Source organism: Centroberyx gerrardi, chromosome 18, assembly GCF_048128805.1.
Source record: "Centroberyx gerrardi isolate f3 chromosome 18, fCenGer3.hap1.cur.20231027, whole genome shotgun sequence".
NCBI lineage: Eukaryota > Metazoa > Chordata > Actinopteri > Beryciformes > Berycidae > Centroberyx > Centroberyx gerrardi.
Window position 1 is genome coordinate 20,293,519 of NC_136014.1, and position 18,761 is coordinate 20,312,279.

General features: G+C 43.1%; 1 protein-coding gene across 3 annotated transcripts in view; it reads left to right on the top strand.

Annotated features, from left to right (window-relative positions):
• LOC139923434 (kinesin-like protein KIF13B) overlaps positions 1–18,761 on the top strand; it is a 41,717-nt gene that overhangs the window by 14,218 nt on the left and 8,738 nt on the right. For 2 of the 3 annotated variants that reach the window (XM_071914225.2, XM_071914227.2), the window contains 25 exons: positions 86–298; positions 630–740; positions 1,424–1,558; positions 2,351–2,481; positions 3,407–3,493; positions 3,779–3,969; positions 5,053–5,290; positions 6,490–6,652; positions 6,970–7,116; positions 7,835–7,984; positions 8,514–8,642; positions 10,284–10,457; positions 10,834–10,991; positions 11,162–11,294; positions 11,715–11,861; positions 12,469–12,498; positions 12,703–12,802; positions 13,399–13,525; positions 14,232–14,287; positions 14,403–14,521; positions 15,324–15,500; positions 15,807–15,899; positions 16,309–16,461; positions 17,086–17,163; positions 18,164–18,220. In XM_071914225.2, coding sequence (XP_071770326.2) covers positions 86–298; positions 630–740; positions 1,424–1,558; positions 2,351–2,481; positions 3,407–3,493; positions 3,779–3,969; positions 5,053–5,290; positions 6,490–6,652; positions 6,970–7,116; positions 7,835–7,984; positions 8,514–8,642; positions 10,284–10,457; positions 10,834–10,991; positions 11,162–11,294; positions 11,715–11,861; positions 12,469–12,498; positions 12,703–12,802; positions 13,399–13,525; positions 14,232–14,287; positions 14,403–14,521; positions 15,324–15,500; positions 15,807–15,899; positions 16,309–16,461; positions 17,086–17,163; positions 18,164–18,220 — 3,297 coding nt within the window. The remainder of the gene's footprint in view (positions 1–85; positions 299–629; positions 741–1,423; positions 1,559–2,350; positions 2,482–3,406; positions 3,494–3,778; positions 3,970–5,052; positions 5,291–6,489; positions 6,653–6,969; positions 7,117–7,834; positions 7,985–8,513; positions 8,643–10,283; positions 10,458–10,833; positions 10,992–11,161; positions 11,295–11,714; positions 11,862–12,468; positions 12,499–12,702; positions 12,803–13,398; positions 13,526–14,231; positions 14,288–14,402; positions 14,522–15,323; positions 15,501–15,806; positions 15,900–16,308; positions 16,462–17,085; positions 17,164–18,163; positions 18,221–18,761) is intronic. The other variant, XM_071914226.2, reaches the window with a different exon arrangement.

An 18,761-nucleotide genomic window follows, 5' to 3' on the forward strand; every position in this document is an offset into this window, starting at 1 on the left:
TTTAAACGATGCAGTCTATGATAGTTTTGTCTGGGGTCAGAGGTCAGGTATTGTCGCTGAGGTTAAGCCTTTCCTGTACCTGCAGGACAGCCTGGGGGGGAACAGCCGCACAGCCATGGTTGCCACCGTCAGTCCAGCGGCAGACAACTACGACGAGACGCTGTCCACCCTGCGCTACGCCGACCGGGCCAAGAGCATCGTCAACCACGCCGTGGTCAACGAAGACCCCAACGCCAGGATCATCAGAGAGCTGCGAGAGGAAGTGGAGAAGCTGCGGGACCAGCTCACCGAGGCCGAGGTTTAGTTCGCTTTAGTTTGTGCAAGTGAAATTCAGAAGCAAAAAAGCAAGGGCCTTCTCGAAACAAACCTGATTTGGATAACAGAAATTTAATGACAATCGAACACAACATGATGGAAAACAGTAGAACAAGAAGATGAAAGATAAAATGACAAGGGAAATCAAATGAAATGGCAATGTAAGAGAACAGGAAATCAAGTGAGATATGAAAACGTTGTCTTGTAGCATCTTTCCACCGGTTATTACACTGAATTGAACTCCGATTCATCCATTTGGTTGTGAGTAATCCAGTAAAACAGGAGGTGAGTAACGCAGCTTCTGTCTGTCTCAGTCTATGAAGGCTCCAGAACTGAAGGACCGGCTAGAGGAGTCGGAGAAACTGATCCAGGAGATGACAGTCACCTGGGAGGAGAAACTCAGGAAGACCGAGGCTGTTGCACAGGTAACACACACCATGCACACACACACACACACACACACACACACACACATACACATGCACACTTAGCCATTTTACCCCATCAGGTATTTGGTATGAAGGTATTTTCATGGTATCTGTGGCTCCTTTACATTCTTATATTAAATCATCTAAATTGAAGGTATTAAAATGTATTAAATACAGTATGTAGAAGTGTTAATATTTCCTCTGTGTTATGCAGGTAATTGTAAAACTTGTATTCTTAAAACGTTTCATTTTGAAACAACTATAAAACTAGATATTTTTATTGCCAGACTCTTTATATTCAGTGATAATTAGTCGAGGAAAGTAAGGAAAGTATACTGTTCACTTATAGTTTCAGAACTTTCTTAGCTATGTTCAATCGATCAATAGTCTGTTTTTGCCGGCTTTGTTTCTTTATTGTGGTTAAATTGAGCATTAGCATTCAAACATCTTAAAAATTGAATTTGGCTTTGTGAAACCCACAGATACCCTGATCTTAATTATACAATATAGATTATCTGTCAAAAATCTTAATTACTAAACATTTCTCTGTCTTTCTTTTCTCTCTCCCTCTCTCTCTCTCTCTCTCTGGGCCTGTCCCCCATTTCTGCAGTTCCTGCTTAATAATTGAATAATCTATTAATCAATTCATGTATTAAATATGTAAAATGTGTTTGCTCTAGGAGCGTCAGAGGCAGCTGGAGAGCCTGGGCATTTCCCTGCAGTCCTCCGGCATCAGAGTGGTGGATGACAAGTTCTTCCTGGTCAACCTCAACGCTGACCCCGCCCTCAACGAGCTGCTGGTCTACTACCTGAAGGTACTGCACATACACATACACATACAAGCACATGCAGAGGCAGATTAGTGTGTGTGTGTGTGTGTGTGTACATGCAGAGGTAGACAGATGTACACAAACATACACAGACTTTCTTTGCTGAACCAAAGAGCCAATGGTCTACAACGTTTATTTATGCAGACACAAACACACACACGCCTCGTTTACATCATTTCAGTGCTAACTACAAAACCAGTGTTGCTGATTCCTTCCTGTGTATCTGTCCAGTGTTCAGGAGCGCACACATGTAGGCTCATCCAACTCCCAGAATACACACACACACACACACACACACACACACAGAACATTTACTAGCCTGAACAGCCTCAAAATGTCACTACAATTCATTAGCATTTACTTGCATCTCGAGTCTGAATGCAACCCGTTTCAAACCGTGGATGAAACCTTGACTACATACAGTGCAGCAAGAAGCAGCTGCTGTGATAGCTTCCTTTTGGAATATATCCAAAACAAATATGTGAAAATCAGACACTCAAAAATTAAATTCCACTGTTAAAATCCACTTTGAATGTCAGAAACAGACGATTCCATGTTCAAATCCACCATTTACAAACTTTCAGTGCTAACAACATAAGTCACCCAGTGTTGCTTTGATACCAAAGTGTTCAGAAACATACACATGTGGGCTCAGCCGACTCCCAGGACACACACACACACACACTTTCCACCCTCTCAAATCCTTTAGATTAAAAATGCACTGGTGCAGCGATGCTCTTAGCGACTCTCTCTCTGTGCTTTGTATCCCGTGTGCAGGACCACACGCGCGTGGGCTCGGCCAACTCGCAGGACATCCAGCTGTGCGGCATGGCCATCCAAGCCGAGCATTGCGTCATCGACATCACAGACCAGAGCGGCGTGGTGCTCACTCCTCACCGCAACGCACGGTATGCACATGAACCGCTCCAAGTCCTGTTCATTTGATTATCACGTTATCACAACCTCTCTTTACAGCACTGACATTTTCTCATTATCTTCAATGGATATGACACGCAGTAGACTTTCATTTCAACTTTTAGCAATAGCAGGGTTCCCCAGTGGTCTTGGAATTTCTGAAATATTGTAAAGAATTTGAGAGGTGTGTGTATTCCAGACAGGGAAAGTCAGGGAATTTGATAAATTCTCTGGAGAAGTCAGAGAATATCAAGGAATTTTACAAATGGGCCACTTAACAGGAATAGACCAGAATGTTCTTTACATCTTGTTTCACATATTTATTGCATTAACTGTTGGTTTTCAGCTGTTTTTATCCACTGCAAGCCTAACTGCAGTGGAAACCAGACTGTTTACCCGTTTACTGAGCTGAAAACAGCATCAACAAACCAGGAAGGAATAATATTGTTAGGTAGTGGAAGCACTCCATCTTGGTAATGGAAAGAGATGGATTTTTACATCTGGGCCACAGAGGGATCCCTGCGACACGCTTCAAATAGGTTTTCAGTATTCATACAGCAAAAAATGAGGAGCGTGGTGGACAGAGAGGATTATTTATTTAGTCTGGAGAGATCTTTCATATTCAAAACTCTGATGTCAGCAAAGTTTGTGGTTCTCAAACGCAAAGTGAAGAAGTAACCGTCCTGCACATGGATTATCTGGGTGATGGTAATAAAAAAGACTCCTACAAAGTCACATTTAAGAACTACAGACTGCAGTTTATACTCAGGGCACGTAGTTATAAACTTGCAGCAACTGGGATTTGCAAAGAAATGAATGAGCAAGTGGCATTCCCTTTAAGGCCATATTTCCAGCATCCTTCCTTATCACCTTGAATGTTGACTCGTGCCTCATAAATCTGTTGCTTTCCCCCTGCAGGACATATGTGAATGGAGCTGCAGTCACCAGCCCAGTCCCGCTGCATCATGGTGACCGAATCCTGTGGGGAAACAACCACTTCTTCAGGTCTGCTTCGCCCACAGAGTGTTACGTTTGAATCGGTATTCGTGTGGTGATCTATTTCTCACACACACGTAAATGTCTTGACGATGTTATTGATCCACAAACTGCTTTCCCAACACTTCCCCATGGAGTTCATCCTTCCCGTTTGTCCTTCCCTCACACATTTCTTTACTCACTTTCTCTTTTTTTCTCACCTTCTTTCTTGCTGTTACTCTCCCTCTTTCTTTCACTCACTCTTTCTCACATACACTTACCCACCCACCCACACACACACACACACACACACAGGATCAACCTGCCCAGGCACATGGTCCATGCGGGGGGTGAGGATGAGGAGGGAGGTGCTGTGATGAAGACCTGTTTGAGCACTGACCGGCTGGAGGCGGACTTCGATGCAGCCAGCGACGTGTCCAGCGAGGTCAGCTTCGGCTACGAGTTCGCCCAAACTGAAGTCATGATGAAAGGCATGGGCAACAACGGTGAGTGAGATTGACAGCTTGGTTGAAGGTGGGAGAGAGAGAGAGAGAGAGGGACTTCCATACATATGCAAAGTACAGCTAACTCATTAGCAATGCTAATGAGTGGCCGTCTCTGTTTTTGTCTGTTATCATTGCACATTTTTTCATCCTTACCATTTTACAGTCTGTTGACAGTAGAGACAGCCAGATATGTAGATAGGTTAACATGGCCAACAACAAAAAAACAAAATAGATATTTAGATTTACCTGATCTAAAAATATGTGATTTAGATGGGAATCTTCAAACGGGGGCCAGTGTGTTTTTCCCCACTTGGCTCCACCTCTTCATGTGTATCTGTGGGAAATAAAAGTGTCCATGAACAAAAGTTAGGGCTTATAGATGAGCTTTTTCAAGATAGTAAATGTTATGATAAAGGTTATGAGAATGGACCAGTGTTTCACCTGAATGAAGTCTTCAGCAGAAACGTTTTTTATTGCAATTTATATTTTATTTTCCGCAATCCTAATCAAATTAATTACACTCCCCATCTCATGCATTATCTGCCTAGTCTCTTATTTCTAATCCAGTGCAAGTTTTCGTTCCAGCTCTACTCGTGCACACCTGATCCAGTTAAGGGCTCGATGCTGATTGGTTGAGCAGTAGAAACAGATCTACCTGAACAGGGCTAGCATGAAAGTGTGTAGCCCTAAACTGGATCAGGAGTGCAGGAGTAAAGATAGAACAAAAACCTGCAGGATAGGGGGTGCTGGAGGACTGGGTTGGGGAAACACTGGCCTAGAGGTTAGAGAAGCGGGCCTGTGACAGGAAGGTTGCCAGTTTGAATCCCCAGACTGGCTGGGAAAATGTGAATGTGCAAAAAAAGACTTTCCCTGGATAAAAAAAAAAGATAAAATAATTCTCCTCCCTCCATTCCCCCTTTTCATCTTGCCTACTTTGCACACTCTGTCCATCCTTCCCTCCATCCTTGTTCTTCTTTCACCCATCCTTCCTTCTTTCCTACGCTCCCCACTTGCACTTCCCCTCCTCCCCCCTCCCTCCCTCCCTCCCTCCCTCCCTCCCTCCTCCCCCTCCCTGTGCTCCAGACCCCATGCAGTCGGTGTTGCAGACCCTGGAGAGGCAGCACGAGGAGGAGAAGCGCTGCGCCCTGGAGCGCCAGAGGCAGATGTACGAGCAGGAGCTGCAGCAGCTCCGCAGGCGGCTGCACCCCGAGAAACCCTCTCACCTCCTGGACACGACAGCCCTGCCGCCCTCCGCCGCCGCCGCCGCCGCCGCATCGTCACCCAGCACCCACAACCGCATGCGCCGCTGGAGCGAGGACAGGTGAGATCAAATATAAGATGAAAACAAATAAGAAATGACAAATAAGATGAAACTTTATTGATCCTTGTGGGGAAATGAGGTCGTTGGAGCAGCAAAATTAGTAGGATTCAGCAGGGAAAACAGACAAAATAAAATGGAAAATTAGCAATAAAAACAATAAAGCAATAAAATAGAATATAAACAGTTGTGGGGTTATGGAAACGTTCTGCTGACTATTTCAACATAAGAACACTGTATGGCTGGGAAAAATGAGGAAAAGAGTTTGGGTTACTTGCATATCATCATTGTCAGTTAAAAATCTTGTATTTCCAAAATGTCAACTTTTTAGGAACTAAGAAAAACAGCTTTGTTTTTAGCTTGATGCCAGTGCATTTTTGAAATAAACCATTAGATTTTAAAGATTTTTATAAGCCCAAGAGGTTAGAGCATTGAGAATGACAGGATGGTTAGAGAATGACAGGAGAAGAAAGCGGATGCAATGTAGATAACTAGTGAACGTACCGTAGTCTGCTGAACCGCAGCCTGACCTAACAGCTTAATAATGTGAGGTCTAAAAGAAGTATCTGGATTTTGGATCTTACCGGTCTGTTTTTGTCATACTGACAAAACTATAAATAATGACTTGCCACAGCAGAAACTTGTGCACACTTGTTTTGTGCAAATTTATTAGGTGAGACATTCACAAAACAAATCCATCACACATTAGTTGACTCAAAATATTACACACACATGGTGATTATCGTCCTGGGAACTTCATAACATTGACATTATTCCTAGATGTTAAGCCTTTGTGTTTCTGTTTGAAGTAACCCTCCAAAACGTGTGTGTGTGTGTGTGTCTTGTTTGCTTCTCATCAGAAGAGAACCAGATCTCTTGAAAGGATAAAAAGAGTGGAAATAGAAGTGTGGACATTTTTTCAGTTCTCTGTAACCTTTATGGGATAGAGTTACGATAGCTGGAGGTATAGATTAGATTTAACCAGAGTTATGGATTAAAGGAATAAATGTTCAGTCAGTGGAATGTTATTACAGCTATAGAAATATGAACATATGTTTGTGTGTGAGTGTGATTGGGGAATGGTTAAATGCTTTAATGTCGCTGATGCAGAAATATATCCAGGACACTTTGTAGACCTTGTGTGTGTGTTTCTCTCTGTGTGTGTGTGTGTGTGTGTATGTGTGTGTGTGTTTGCGGTGCAGAGAGGCGATGATGACTCGCAGCCTGCGGCGGCTGAGGGAGCAGATAGTGAGAGCCAACCTGCTGGTCCAGGAGGCCGGCTTCATCGCCGAGGAGCTCAACAAGAGAACAGAGTACCTGGTCACACTGCAGATACCTGCCGCCAACCTGGACGCTAACAGGAAGGTAGGGAGCGTGTGTGTGTGTGTGTGTGTGTGTGTAAGAGAGAGAAAAAGAGAGAGAGAGAGAGAGAGAGGGAGAAACCACAGACTTAAAAATTCAACACACATCTAACATTGCCAGATTTGCAATGCTTTATTTCTCTCTTTATCCCTTTCTTCCCTTCATCTTCCTCTTTCACTCCCTCTCAACATCTGGCCTCCTGTTTAAAATGATTTTCCGGCAGACATGAATGTCCTAACGGGCTTGACTGAGTACAATTTACGCCCTCTCCCTCATCACACTTATTTTTCCTGTCTCTCTCTCTCTCTTCCCCTCCGCAGCGGGACGCGGTGCTGAGCGAGCCGGCGGTTCAGGTGCGTCGTAAAGGGAAAGGGAAGCAGATCTGGGCCCTGGAGAAGATGGAGAACAGGCTGGTGGACATGAGGGAGCTCTACCAGGAGTGGAAGGACTACGACGAAGACAACCCCGTGAGTGGAGAGAGACCTCGGATATAAACAGATCCACTTGGAGATATTACTTACTGAGATTTACTTCATCTGCAGAGGGGAAATTGTTTGGTGGACAGTACTTAATATATGTACAGTATCGATAAAAACAAAGTAAATCACTGTTATCATGTGAAAACCTCGTAACTCCAATTTTGGTGATTTTCGTGTTTTAACTTAATTGGCAGGTTTTTTCATGTTTTAACTTCAGTTGAAGCATTACATGGTCTTCTGTGGGTGGAGACAATTTTCCAACCTCTTGGGCTTATGAAACCCTTTAATAACCCATTAGATAAACACAAACATGCATGGAGGTCAAGCTAAAAACAAGGCTGTGTTTTGGGAAATACAAGGTTTTCACCTGACAGTGATGAAATACTGTAAATAGATACATAGATATTACTTTTATTAATTATACAGTATGTTTTGATGCCAGTTGCTTGCTTTCATTTCAGTTTCAGTTTTCTTGCTTTCTTTTTTTAACTCCGTTTATTGAATACAAGTAAGAATTTGATGAGATCTAAAACAAAAACTCCTGATTGATCATAAGATTACAATCAAATGCTTTTACTTTGGCACAAATACAACTGAGGAGTTAAACCCTGTCAAGTCAAACCATTGATTCATTCGACAATCTCACCCCCTTCCTCTTTCCTCCTCTTTCTTCTTCTTTTTTCCTTCACCCGCCTGCCTGCGTCAGGTGATGCGTTCCTACTTCAAGCGTGCCGACCCGTTCTTTGACGAGCAGGAGAACCACAGTCTGATCGGCGTGGCCAACGTCTTCCTGGCCTGTCTGTTCTACGACGTCAAGCTGCAGTATGCAGTGCCCATCATCAACCAGAAGGGAGAGGTAGGAGCCAGACAGTGTAGATGGGCAGGGCAGCTAATCATTTTAACCAATACTTTTTGTTGTAGTTTTGTTCCTTGTAGCCCGCTTTGTCTTTCAAAAAAAATATAGTGGAAAAGACGCGGTCAGAATTTTGACATGGCTACAAGAGTTTTTTTTTTTTGTTTGTTTGTTTTTTTGAAAACCTTGAAACCCTTTTTGGTTACTTTAGCTATCAGGCCTATTACTAGGACATGAACCTAACTTTATGGACCTAATGATAATGGGCCTCGGTGGCAAGGAGATGCTCTATTTCACCAGGTAATTGAATTTCTTGGCAGCCAAAGTAGATTCTAGAAAAGACAGAACGGAAGACGCATTGACTTCCTGCCAAAGTGTTTAGTAGAATTGAAGGATTGAGCAGCCACAGCTATAGTTTACCAGCCCTGTCTACTATGGAACAAAGCTGGGGACGGTCTGACCTGTGTGTGTGTGTGTGTGTGTGTGTGTGTGTGTGTGTGTGTGTGTGTGTGTGTGTGTGTGTGTGTGTCAGGTGGCAGGCCGGCTGCATGTCGAGGTGTGGCGGGGTAAGGAGGGCTTGGAGGAGGCAGGTTCCGGCCTGTCAGACGTTCAGCAGAGCAACACAGACGGAGAAACCCAGGAGCGCAAACTGGACTGTGTGGTAAGAGAACATTAACGCTCCATTCAAGTAGTTTCATAAACTCATTAACTGGTAAGTTATTCATCATGTGACCAAGTCATATACAAATGGTCATGGGAATAATTCAGGAAGGCCTCTGTGATGGAAGTCTCCACCTAATCATCCAAATCCCACCTCATTTTCCCTTAACATCGATGTCTGGTTTCTACATACAGCAGGTGTTCAGTATAACTGCAGTTGAATAGCCAACCAAGGTATTGCCAATGGGGAAATAGCTCCAGTTTAATAAGGGGGGATGGCAGGCAGTCAAATTATTGTTTTCCCTCTCCTCTCTATCTCAAGATTCTCCAACCCACCGTACTGTGAACTGTTTAATTAACTCTGGGTCAACTTTATATCTCGGTTGTTTGTTGCATCTGTTTTTTTATGATGAAGCGGAATAAGAATAGAAATCTGTCACCATGAATTCTTACATACAGACAGCAGGCACTTTTCCCCATGTGTAGAAATTATTTCATGACTTCAGGACAAAGCCAAGATATTGTAAATGCATTCAAGTGTAAAAAAAAAAAAGGTTGGGCATCAACAGGATTATTAATCACAATACTTTGAAAGGTTTTTGGAGATGTGTATTGTTTTATTTTGTTCCTCTCCCTGTCTGACTGGCCAGTGTTGTCTCCCTGTGTATCACCGGTTCCTAACATACAGCAGAGCGGCACATAAATGTAAACAGCAGCCAGTAGTTTTAATGAAGCTGTCCGTATTGACAGAGCGTGTCAGCCAACGCAGCGAGCCAAGTTGTTCTGCCTTCAATAATTGGTTGTCTCCGTTTCAGTGGCATTTCACGAGTGCACCTCACCTCCCAACCGTGGCTGCTGGTTGAAAACTGGACTTGTACTTCATGTATTTTGGTCATGCAGGGAGAGATGGACAAGGAACAGCTGATGTTTGAAGTCACGTTGATTATACAAAATCTTATAATAAACTGATAAATAAATTGGTCTTGGCGAGGAGTCAAAAAAGGGGATGGCAATTTTGGAAGCAGATCATGTTTACTTTTATAGCAAAGCAATATCAATCCAGTTGCTATTATAGCTATAGTTGCCCTAACTACACCTAAACCTGAGAAACCAGATACATGCTGTGATCTATAATTAATAAAGCTGTAGGCTAACTGCTGTTTGGTCAAGCAGTTAGTAGGATAACTTGCAGGTAGACTTATGCTACCAAAGGAGTTATGCTGAAAATTAAGTCAGAATTGTTACAGTTAACAGAAATGATAACATTAGAATTTTAGGCTGCGTTATGAGGGAGAATGAAGTCTTACAAACTATCAAAAGTTTGTTTATTATAGTTTGGATACTCAGTCATTTTAATGAAAAAATAGGAAAAAGACAAACCATAATTGCAGAATAAAATTAACGCCCACACTGAAAACTGATTGGTTCGTGTTTGAATCACGTCAAGACATTTTCCAAAGCAATATTGTCGGGCGTTGGATCGCTCGCAGTATTTAAGAGCCAGTATATGGCTGGTTTTCCATGCAACCTATCCAAAAAAGTTTTCATTCCTTGAGCCAAAATGCAGTGTAAAATATCAGAAACCTATCATGGACCTCACCAGGTGAATTCCTGTTTATTTCTGACCTGCTCTCCCTCTCAGGTGAAAATCCTCCAGGCCTCTGGTCTGCCTCGCCACCTGTCCAACTTTGTCTTCTGCCAGTATCACTTCTGGGAGCAGGAGGAGCTGGTGTTCATCGCCCCGGAGGTGGAGCCCTCCACCCCGTCCTCCGCCTCCAGAGACCCACAGTGCACCGTGGTCTTCGACAGCACCAAGGTTCACTCATATGAAGATATCTATCATTTACAAATCATCATATTCTCACATGATGATTAACAAAATAAAAGTAAAAATTATCATGGAAAATGATTGAAGTCCTTGGTTATTTCAAGGCCTTTACTGGTAATGACATTATAGAGGATACAATCAGTTGTGCTGAAATACTGAGTGAATAGTAAACAACATTATTTTTCTTGCACGGATAAAAAGTATTTTAAATTAAATGAATCTTCACATTATGAAGCATTTTATTGATTAATTGATTTTTTCAGGCCCCATTTAAGCATTTAGGCATTTCAACTGACACTTTTACCCAGAGCAACTTGCAGTAGAAGAAAATGTGTCTTTCTTCCTCATCTCTTCACCTCCTCAGGAGTTGTCAGTCACCGTGTCGGAGGACTTTGTGGAGTTTTTGGCGGAGGGGGCGGTGGCTATCGAGGTGTACGGCCACAAACAGGCCAACCACCGCAGGAACCTGGCGCTGTGGGACCTGGGGGTGATCCAGGCCAAGACCCGGTCCCTCAGAGAGAGGTACGGTTATACTAACACACAGTCTCTCTCTGTACCAAACTTGACTTCATCTAAGACCAGGACATGATTCCTCAGGGAATAACAAAAGTCAGGTTCTGTTTGTGTTTTCATATGTATTCCAACTCCTTTTTTAGCCCTGCTCTGATGGTTTAGTCTTTTCCTTGCTGTAGGTGGAGTGAGGTGACTCGCAGGCTGGAGTTATGGGTGCAGGTGATGGAGCTGAACGAGGTGGGAGAGTTCACAGCCGTAGAAGTCCTTCCTGCCAAAGACGTCCGCACTGGAGGAATCTTCCAGCTCAGACAGGTATTAATATACATGTGTGTTTTTATATTTGTTTATGTCTATGTTTTTTCTTGGTTAAAATTGAGTCATTTGCAATAATGACATACCGGTAGATATCTAAAATATTTGATGCACAAAGGCCTTGAATGATTCAATTAAGCAGTCAGTCTAATTAAACTTAATCCAGCACAATAAAACACTAATAATAAAACCATATAATAAAACAAGACTGCTGAAAATTACATCTATTTTGGAGCTGTGCTTTACTCTCTTTCTGCACTTTAACTAACTCATTGCCCTGTAATATTTGTTATTTTTTTCTTTTCCTTTACTGGCAGTTTTTACGTGTGTATCTATGATTATGTGGCTGCCGTATCAATTGAGAATAACTTAAATGTATTGAATTGAATGTCACCTGACACGCGTGCCCCTCCCCTGCAGGGTCAGTCTCGGCGGGTCCAGGTGGAGGTGCGTTCGGTGCCGGACTCGGGCACCATGCCTCTCATCACCGCCTCCGTCCTCTCTGTATCCATTGGAGACGTCAAGGTCCGACAGGCGCGTCCCGCCAGAGGCAGCGAGTCACAATGGGTGAGGAGAAGACCCACTGTTGTAATTAACTGGAAATGGGGTTGGGCAGTTGGACAAATACATCTGCAAGGGTACTAAATGGAAATTCCCTCGCCTGTTTTTTTTTTTGGCAATTTAAATTACCTTCATTTTTGTTCACTTAAAATGTCGCCTAGTGCAAGACATTCAAATGGGGAAGCACACGCATAGACAGAATTTGATTTCAAATTTATTCAGATGAAGCACAGAAGGTAGCATAAACACAGCCGACATTTCGCAGATCGTTCCTCAGGGTGTGCTGGTTTTATCTCATCTGAGTGTGCTACAGCTTCCTACTGGGAGGTGACGAACTGATACTTGTTCATCAGTTTTTTTTCTCTACTGTGAGGATTTGTACTATAATTTAGAATGTAAAAATGCCCCTTCCCTGCACATTTAAAAGCCACATTTCAGTTCAAGGCTTCATGTCTACACCATGCACACTGTGTGTGTGTGTGTGTGTGTGTGTGTCACCCCGCTTTACACCCACCCTTTCTGACATAAATAGCACAGTTTGCATTGCCTAACATCTCTATTCTTTGGTGTGGCGACTGTAACTTCAATTCACTCTCTCATGTTTACATTTCAGGGCGGGGATGAGGAAATGGACAGCTACCAAGTAAGTAGATGATCTCAGTCAGAGGCCAATTATAAACAACATCATGCTTCATAGTTTGCTTGTAACAGAGAGAGTGCTTCTCTAGTGTGAAAAAAAAAAACCAAGTAGTCTATTTTTGTACAACTGAGGTGTGTGTGTGCCTGCCTGCTATTCTGTGTGTGTGTGTGTGTGTGTGTGTGTGTGTGTGTGTGTGTGTGTGTGTAGGAGGTCGACCTGGAGAGGATGAGGGAACAGTGGCTGGCCACGCTCACTAAGAGACAGGAGTACCTGGACCAGCACCTACAGAAGATTGTTTCCAAGCCAGGTACAACTGTGCAGTCTGACAAATATAGAAGTTCTGAATTCAACTCTAATACGGAAGCAGAAACTATGGAGCAATATTACCAATTCATTTTCCTGCCAGTATGGAGTTTTTATGGTAACATGCAATTTCCTCACACTTTGAAACAGCATGGATGAATGTTTCTTATTTTCAAATTCCTTGAAACAAATTTATTTGGCTCTGTATCATTTAGCAGCACTGTTAATGCTTTTCCTCATTTGTCATAATCAGTCACAGATATGAGTTGATGCCAGTATGAAGCCACAATAAGGCAAATATGAATTATAATGGTTGCCTGATATATCTGTCTGGCCCTTCCTTAATATTTAGCATTCAGTATTTGCAATTTTAAAACTATAAAGTATTTATCGCGTTATGGGAGAATGTATCACATTGCCCAATGTCGCATTACGTTTATAAGTAATCAACACCCAATTACATGTCATCAACACCTCATTTTGAAAATGTTTCTGTGTTGTCCAAGGATAATGTGTGTGTGTGTGCGTGTGCATTTTTTATTGGTGTGTGTGCGCGCGTCCTCTATGTGTATTCATTTGTGTGTCTGTGTGTGCATGTAGATAAGTCAGAGGACGATGTTGAGAGGGAGTCGCAGCTGCTGGAGTGTCGTCTGACCCTCACTGAAGAACGCAACGCTGTCCTGGTGCCTTCAGCTGGCAGCGGCATCCCTGGAGCGCCCGCAGAGAGGTGTGTGTGTGTGTGTGTGTGTGTGTTTGCATTGTTGAGAGAAGGGAAAGCATTACTCATTCACTTCCCCACCCAAATTTTATTAGCTCGTCTGGAAATTCCCACTTCTCTAACCTTTAGGCTACCAGCATTTCCAAAAATCTCTGCATGTCTATAGTGGACGCCATTCCCTCTCAAGACTCTCCTCTCCGCTTTATAGTTCAATAAAGCAGTATAGTATACTCTAAGAAAAAAAACAGCACAATCCTATTTATACCTAAACCCTATTGGACTCAGCTGGACTTGACTGCCTCAGCTTAGTTCAGGCTGAATGTCTCACTTAACTGCTCATGTTTGGACAGGGTTTAGGTAAAAAAAAAAGATTGACAGGCAACGTTATTAGAAGTCTATTAGGGAATTATTAGCAATTTCAAGCTCAAGTCAAGTTTGGACTCACAGAAAATAGACAGAAATTTGGGGGGTTAGGTTGATGCTGGACACATTTTAGAGTGTTTTATCTAATAAAAACGCTGTCTTCTGCTCAGCGACTCCACTTGACTGGGGGTTAAGTGCGTTGCTCGAGAGCAACTATTCAGTTAATAAAGCAGAAATGAGCTTCTTGTGTCTCTTGGGAGGAGCCGGGGATCTCCACAACCCTCTGTCAGGACCGCTGTTTTAGGGAGTAGATGTGAAGCCTCTGTGAGCTGACGGGGCCGTCTCTCCGCAGGGTTCCTGTCCCTGGAATGGAAACACACGTTCCCGTCCTGTTCCTGGACCTCAGTGGTACGTTGCTCTCGCTGTCTGTTGTGCTCGTAATCTGGCAGGATGCTCCACTCTCTCACTAATTAATGCAGTCCCTTTCCTTTTTTTTTTTCTTTTTCTTTTCTTCCCCCTCCAGCTGATGATTTCCAGGCCAATCTTTCAGCCCCCCTGGCGGGAGGGTTGGACGCATTACTGAACGAGGAGGATGAGGATGAGTTCTTTGACCTTCATATTGTCAAACACTGCGATTCTGAGGTGAGGGAGTCTCATCTCGTCTCTCTCTCTCTCTCTCTCTCTCTCTCTCTCTCTCTCTCTCTCTCTCTCTCTCTCTCTCTCTCTCTCTCTCTCTCTCTCTCTCTCTCTCTCTCTCTCTCTCTCTCTCCCTCCCTCCCTCCCTCCCTCCCTCTCTCTCTCTCTCTCTCCCTCCTTTTCTCTTGCCAAATCCCAATTTCCAAAATCATAACACGGAGATTGCTTATTGCAGCTGGGGGTTGACATTATAACATAGTATATGCTAATGTGTTGTTTCTGAGATGCTGAACCACCACGTCTGGCACCAACAATCACCGTCAAAGTCTCTCAGATCACACATCTTGCCCATTCTAATGTTTGGTCGAACAAAAAAACAAAACCACTTCACCATGTCTGCATGCTTTATATATTGAGTTGGTGCCACATGATTCACTGTTTGGTGGAGTAGGCTATTTGCGTTAACAAGCAGGTGTACCTAATAAAGTGGCCGGGTGTATATAGTGTTCAGTTATGTAAATAACAGACTAAACAGACATGACCCTGAGACGGTACATCTTGTGTATGGTTATCTGTCCCTAAGATTTGCCCTAGATCAACCAAAACATGTACAATATCACAAAACTGTTAGCATTGATCACCAGAGTGAATGATCTATTCGGGACACATGGATGATTTTGGTGTCTATGTTCTCATCACTTAACAGCCAAGTTTACCAACGAGCCAATCTCCCAAAAACTCGGTGTATTCCTTTTAAACGGTGCTTATGTTCCCCTTTTCCCCCTCCCGTCCCCTCCGCTCCCCCCAGGTGAAGGTGGAGGCGTCCTGGGACTCGACGGTGCACGAGTGTTCCCAGCTGAGCCGCGGGGCGTCGGCTGACCAGAGGGTCTACCTGACGGTCCGGGCCGCGGTCGTGCTCAGCCACCCGGCCCACATGCAGCTGGTCCTCCGGAAACGCATCTGCGTCAACCTCACCGGGCGACAGGTGGGCTGGCAGAGAGGCATGATGGGTAGGAAAGACAGGTTCAGAGACAGACAGAGGGGCAGACAGAAAAGGAAGGCTGTCACACACAGGCTGACACATTCACTCATTCTCACTCACACATCCACACACGTTCTGTTTCTGTCTCACACACATATGCTCATTCATTTCTTTCTTTTCGCACTCAGCTGGCTCACTCACACACCCAAAACACCCCTTCTTATAATCGCATATCCGCCAATAGAGATGGTGAGTTTTGATGATGTGATGAGATGTGACTGTGTGTGTGTGTGTGTGTGTGTGGGGCAGGGTTTTGCCCAGAGCCTGTTTAAGAGGATGTCCCAGCGCAGCACCATCCCCGGCTGTGGAGTGACCTTTGAGATCGTCTCCAACATCCCAGGGGTAAGACTGGATTTACACTTGACCACAAAATCATTTGTCCGAAAGAAAAAAAAAACTGTTCCTACTTCTTTTGTTCATTGGATGAATCCAGAAGTCGTCATACTGGATGTGTGAGCGATCGCATATTTGTCCAAACACTGGAAAAAAGACCCAACCTGAAGAATATAAGATATATAAGTTCTCATGACCCAACCTGCATCGTCGTTGGGTGGTAAAAGTTGAACAAGTTACAAAAAAAATTGGTATTGATTGGTAAATGATTCATGTCTTTGGTAAGCAGCTGCGTAATAAACAGGATAATAAACAAGGAGCTGGTCATTATTGTAAAATAAATACCAACAGGGTGAATCAAGACCCCAAAGTGTAGCGGTGCATTATCCCTTACATACTGTGTCCCTATTCCCTGCAGGACATCCAGGGTCCAGAGGACCGGGAGATGCTGGCCAGGCTGGCAGCCAGCGCAGAGGACGAGCAGTCAGCTGACAGCGAGGCCGCCATAGAGAAATACCTCCGCAGCGTCCTGGCTGTGGAGAACATCCTCACCCTGGACCGACTCAGACAGGTCGGGAAATACAGTCACATCATACACACACACGACATACCTGTATATACACTAGGGATGTGAATGACTCCTTTTTAGACTGATTTATCATGAATCCTGATGCATAGTTGGTGAATACAGGAAAGATATGATGAGATATAAGATAAGATATGAGATTTGTTTTTTATTCTATGTGATACAGTGGGTTTCGATTTGTATCAGTGAGGTAATCAGCAAAAAAATCATGGTAATGAACATGATCTGGCTAATTCAACATAATCTAAATAACTGAAATTTGTGACATGTTTTGTGACATTTTACTGTGGCACAACAACTATATCTCAATGCCCCCTTCATTATATATTTTTCAGCAATGGGGAAAATCTGAAAGAAATGCTAGAAATGGGAAAATTTCTTTCTACCCCTCCTAAAAGAAAAAAGCTAATGAATGGGTAATTAAAGGCTAATTAATCCTAATCATATAAAGCATCCAAATAGAACCAATGTGGAAGTGACAGTGTTTCTGTAAATTAAACGGATTGAAATGCTCACAAAACACACATTTCTGGTCTGCTGATCTCATCTTTTGTAAGTTGACGATAATGTGTGTGTGTGTCCGTCCATGTGTGTGTTTAATATGTGTAGGAGGTGGCAGTGAAGGAGCAGCTGGCAGTCAAAGGGAAAGCCCCCAGACGCTGCCTCAGCTCTCCTAACATCAACAGGGTAAGTCAGAGAACAGCAAGCTCAAGTTTTGCCTCTGCTGTAAAAACCCCGACATGAACTCATTCACTTTATCTTTGTGAATGAATTCATCGTGCAATGGGGGCACTGACACCAAAAATATGTTCTGGGTTTATTTCGGACCGATTGTCCCAACATAAACCAAGAACACAGTGATAGGAAAACTTTTACAATGCAAGTTCATCTACTTTGTTGGTGGCAGGATGGTATAGTACTGCCACCAAGCCCCTACCTGCTCACTCATTGATCACCAGTTCCAAAAATTTAAATGTGAACTTTCTACAGCCATATATTTGAAAATAGAGAAATAGTGTTGGCACTTTGCATGTGCACCCCGGATGTTAATCATTATTAATGGTGATAAGTTTCAAGGGAAGGGCTAAGAGCTGGCAAGACGAGCTGGCAAGCGTTTCTGGGTCCATTTTTTTGTTTGGTGGTAAATTTTTCTTATTCCCGCTGATAACTGGCCAAACGTTGACAACATTATGTCACGTTGAGATATTTCCAGTGTAGGTACAATGGGGTTTAATAGTGAAAAATGTCCAGCTATTCAAAACATCAATGGTAAACGTCAGGTTTTGGTGTCAGCTCCTCAGAATCAAAGAGCATGAGCTTCTTTTTCGACTCAGAATTTTGGACTCTATGGGTGTTGTTGAAAGTCAGTCTGGGAAATGTAGGAAATCACTAACTGAAGTAGAAGTAGATGAGCCAGGTTGAGGGAAAGTGGGTACAACAAAAAAGCAAATCACGGCACCCTTCACTCTAATGGACCTTTCACTGCCTTTTCTAACCATACTGGGCATAGTAGGGGAATCGAATAATTTACTTTTGGCTTGTTTGTAGTCTGTTTTTTTATTTTTATTCCTTGAGGTAGTTCCCTCTTCTCCTGCTATTAACCTGTCTTACCCCTGTTAACCTGTCTTACCCCTGTTAACCTGTCTCACTAACTCGCTCCCTCCATACTGCCTCTAACCTCCACCAGCTGTCAGCCAGCAGTCTGGATCTCTGCTCCTCTACTCACAAGCTCAATGACTTCAAGGTGAGACTCCTTTTCACTGAAAAACACATAAATCATGTCTCTCCTGACTATCTCATTCATATAATTATATATTTTTTTCACATTTATTTATTTACTTTATTATGATCTATTTCTCATCTGCGAGATTCTCCCCAGTCACCTTATGATAGCCTTCTCTTGCCATGATATACAGTAGGCCTAATATGGCTTCAGTTACTGGAGTGGAGTATCTATACTTTTGCTCTATATTACTGCTACATGTTGACTAAAACAGTGCACATTCTCATGCACAGTATTGATCTGTTATTGCTTAAAACAATGTCTCTCATATTTCCTATCTTGGCTGAACAAGAAACCTAGAAAAGCCTTTACTAAGATGTGATGCCTTTGCTTGCATTTGTGTTAACGTTACTACTATTATTACTACTACTAACAACAATGCAGTCCAATTTTATGTACTTACATGGGCTTTAGACTAAAATGGCATGTCTCTTGTATTCTAACTCCTTTATTTAAACATGCAAGAAAACTAGAAATAGCATTACTCAGAAGCAGATCAGAT